This window comes from Rhincodon typus, chromosome 7 (genome assembly GCF_021869965.1).
Source record: "Rhincodon typus isolate 14 chromosome 7, sRhiTyp1.1, whole genome shotgun sequence".
Classification (NCBI taxonomy): Eukaryota; Metazoa; Chordata; class Chondrichthyes; order Orectolobiformes; family Rhincodontidae; genus Rhincodon; species Rhincodon typus.
The window spans coordinates 98,298,241-98,300,369 of NC_063338.1; the positions used below are offsets into that span (position 1 = coordinate 98,298,241).

General features: G+C 45.5%; 1 protein-coding gene across 1 annotated transcript in view; it reads right to left on the bottom strand.

Moving 5' to 3' along the window:
- Positions 1–234: 234 nt before the first annotated feature.
- Positions 235–2,129, bottom strand: part of LOC109918935 (unconventional myosin-X) — a 160,185-nt gene continuing 158,290 nt past the window's right edge. The window contains exon 36 of the mRNA XM_048599294.1: positions 235–1,137. Coding sequence (XP_048455251.1) covers positions 1,024–1,137 — 114 coding nt within the window. The 3' untranslated portion in view covers positions 235–1,023. The remainder of the gene's footprint in view (positions 1,138–2,129) is intronic.

A 2,129-nucleotide genomic window follows, 5' to 3' on the forward strand; every position in this document is an offset into this window, starting at 1 on the left:
GGCCTCGGGACCACACCGGGGGGATGGAGCCCGGGCCTCGGGACCACGCCGGGGGGATGGAACCCAGGCCTTGGGACCAGGCCGGGGGGATGGAGCCCGGGCCTATTCTTTCAGCATCCCTCTTTAAGAAATATTTTCCTGCAGCAATCAGCAACAGGGGACACTGAACTTTTCCATTCAAAACCTAAATATCAGCCCAAAGCTCAGACTGTACAAAATCATCAGAGAACACACTTCAGACAATTGCTGTTTGTATTTGTCAGTGAAAAAACAAACTTACAAAACTCCAATTTGGGATATTTGGTTATTTTGTGATGTTGAGCAGCTGCAGAATCTCCTTTAATCTGTCCAATCTCAATACAGTGTTTAAATAAATTGGTACATTCGAGGAATTGCTTTGTAAAGCCAGTTACAAATCACTAAGGAAAGAAAAGACAAAATGGGAAAGAAAGTGACAGAGAGAAAATAAGAGAGACTGAGAGAAGGGGGCATAGGACAGAGTGGGAGGGATAGCCAGAAACAGATTGCTCAAGTCAGAGACAAGGCGAGAAAGAGAGTGAAAGAGAGAGAGAAACGCAGTAAACAAAGAGAAAACAAGATAAAGACTGACAGAGAAACCTCTCTGATCAGCAGGAAATGTTAAAGAATGGCAGAGCACCAAAAATGGCTATTTGACCCATCGTTTCCATGCTGTATTCCTCTCAGCAACACTGCCCGCAGTATTGCAGGCCGAGCTGGTGTGGTGACCTCAGAGACATTGAGAACGGCGGAGTCAGGACTGAACCAGCTCTACTGTGGCTTTTCATCTCCTCTCGGACTGCCGACTTTGATTGGATGAACTCCTGGAGATCTCATCACATGACCTCCCACCTCCAACTGCCCTTTGCCCATTATTGACCACACCACAGGAGGTCTCTGTGCCAATAACCCATCATCATTCCCTTGATCAGTCTTTCCTTGGTCAGTGAGAGGAGGGCAAGGGGAGGGTAGGGGTGTGAGGAGGGGCAAGGGGAGTGGTCCTGCTCATCTGGTCCAGGCACTGGCCTCGCTGCGATTAGTGACCGCAGACTTGATGCTGTATCGTTTCTTCACAATCGTGTTGATGTAGCCCTTCATTATCTTGGTGATTTCACCCACCTGCAATAAGACAAAGGCAATGAGGGAGAGAAAAACAACAGTATTTCTCAGCCAATGAGAGCGAGCATCTACAGCAATATCTCAGTGAAGAACATAGGAGCAGGAGTAGGCCATTCAGCCCCTCGAGCCTGTCTGCTCTCCTAAATTATCGCCGATCATCTACCTCCATCCTCAATATTCCCAAACTCCCCCATTTTCTTTGATGTCATTAGTAAGTAGAAATCTATCAATTTCTTTCTCTTGAACACGCTCAGTAACTCAGCTTCTACAGCCGTTTGGAGTAGGGAATTCTAAGATTCACCACACTCTGAATGAAGATATTACCTCATCTCATTCAAAGTTGGCCCATCGCTCGTGCTGAGATTATTTCCCTGGATTTAGACTCATCTTCCGGGGAAACATCCTATCTATATCCACCCTGGCATATCCTAGAAGGATTTTGTAATTTTCAATCAACTCCAGAGTATTCAGACACAGTTTCATTAATCTTTCCTCAAAAGACAATTCCATCATCCCAGAGATTAATCGGGTTAACCTCCACTTCATTCTTCCTATGGTAAGAACATCATTCCTCAAATTACAGCAAAACTGCACACAATAATCTAGGTGTGGCCTCACCAAGGCACAGTATAATTTCAGCAAGACTTATTTACTCCTGTACTCAAATCACATTTTGATAAAAGCCAACACATATCTGTCTTCCTCATCCCTTGCTGTTCCTGTAAACTAGCTTTCAGTAACTTATGAACAGTGGCACCAAGTCCCTTTGGACATCAACACTTTTCAACCTCTTACCATTTAAGAAATACACTGCGCCTCCACTCCTCCTACCAAATTCTCATTATTTCCGAGATAGTAGGAACTGCAGATGCTGGAGAATCTGAGATAACAAGGTGTAGAGCTGGATGAACACAGCAGGCCAAGCAGCATCAGAGGAGCAGGAAAGCTCACGTTTTGGGCCTAGACCCTTCTTCAGAAATGGGGGAGGGGAA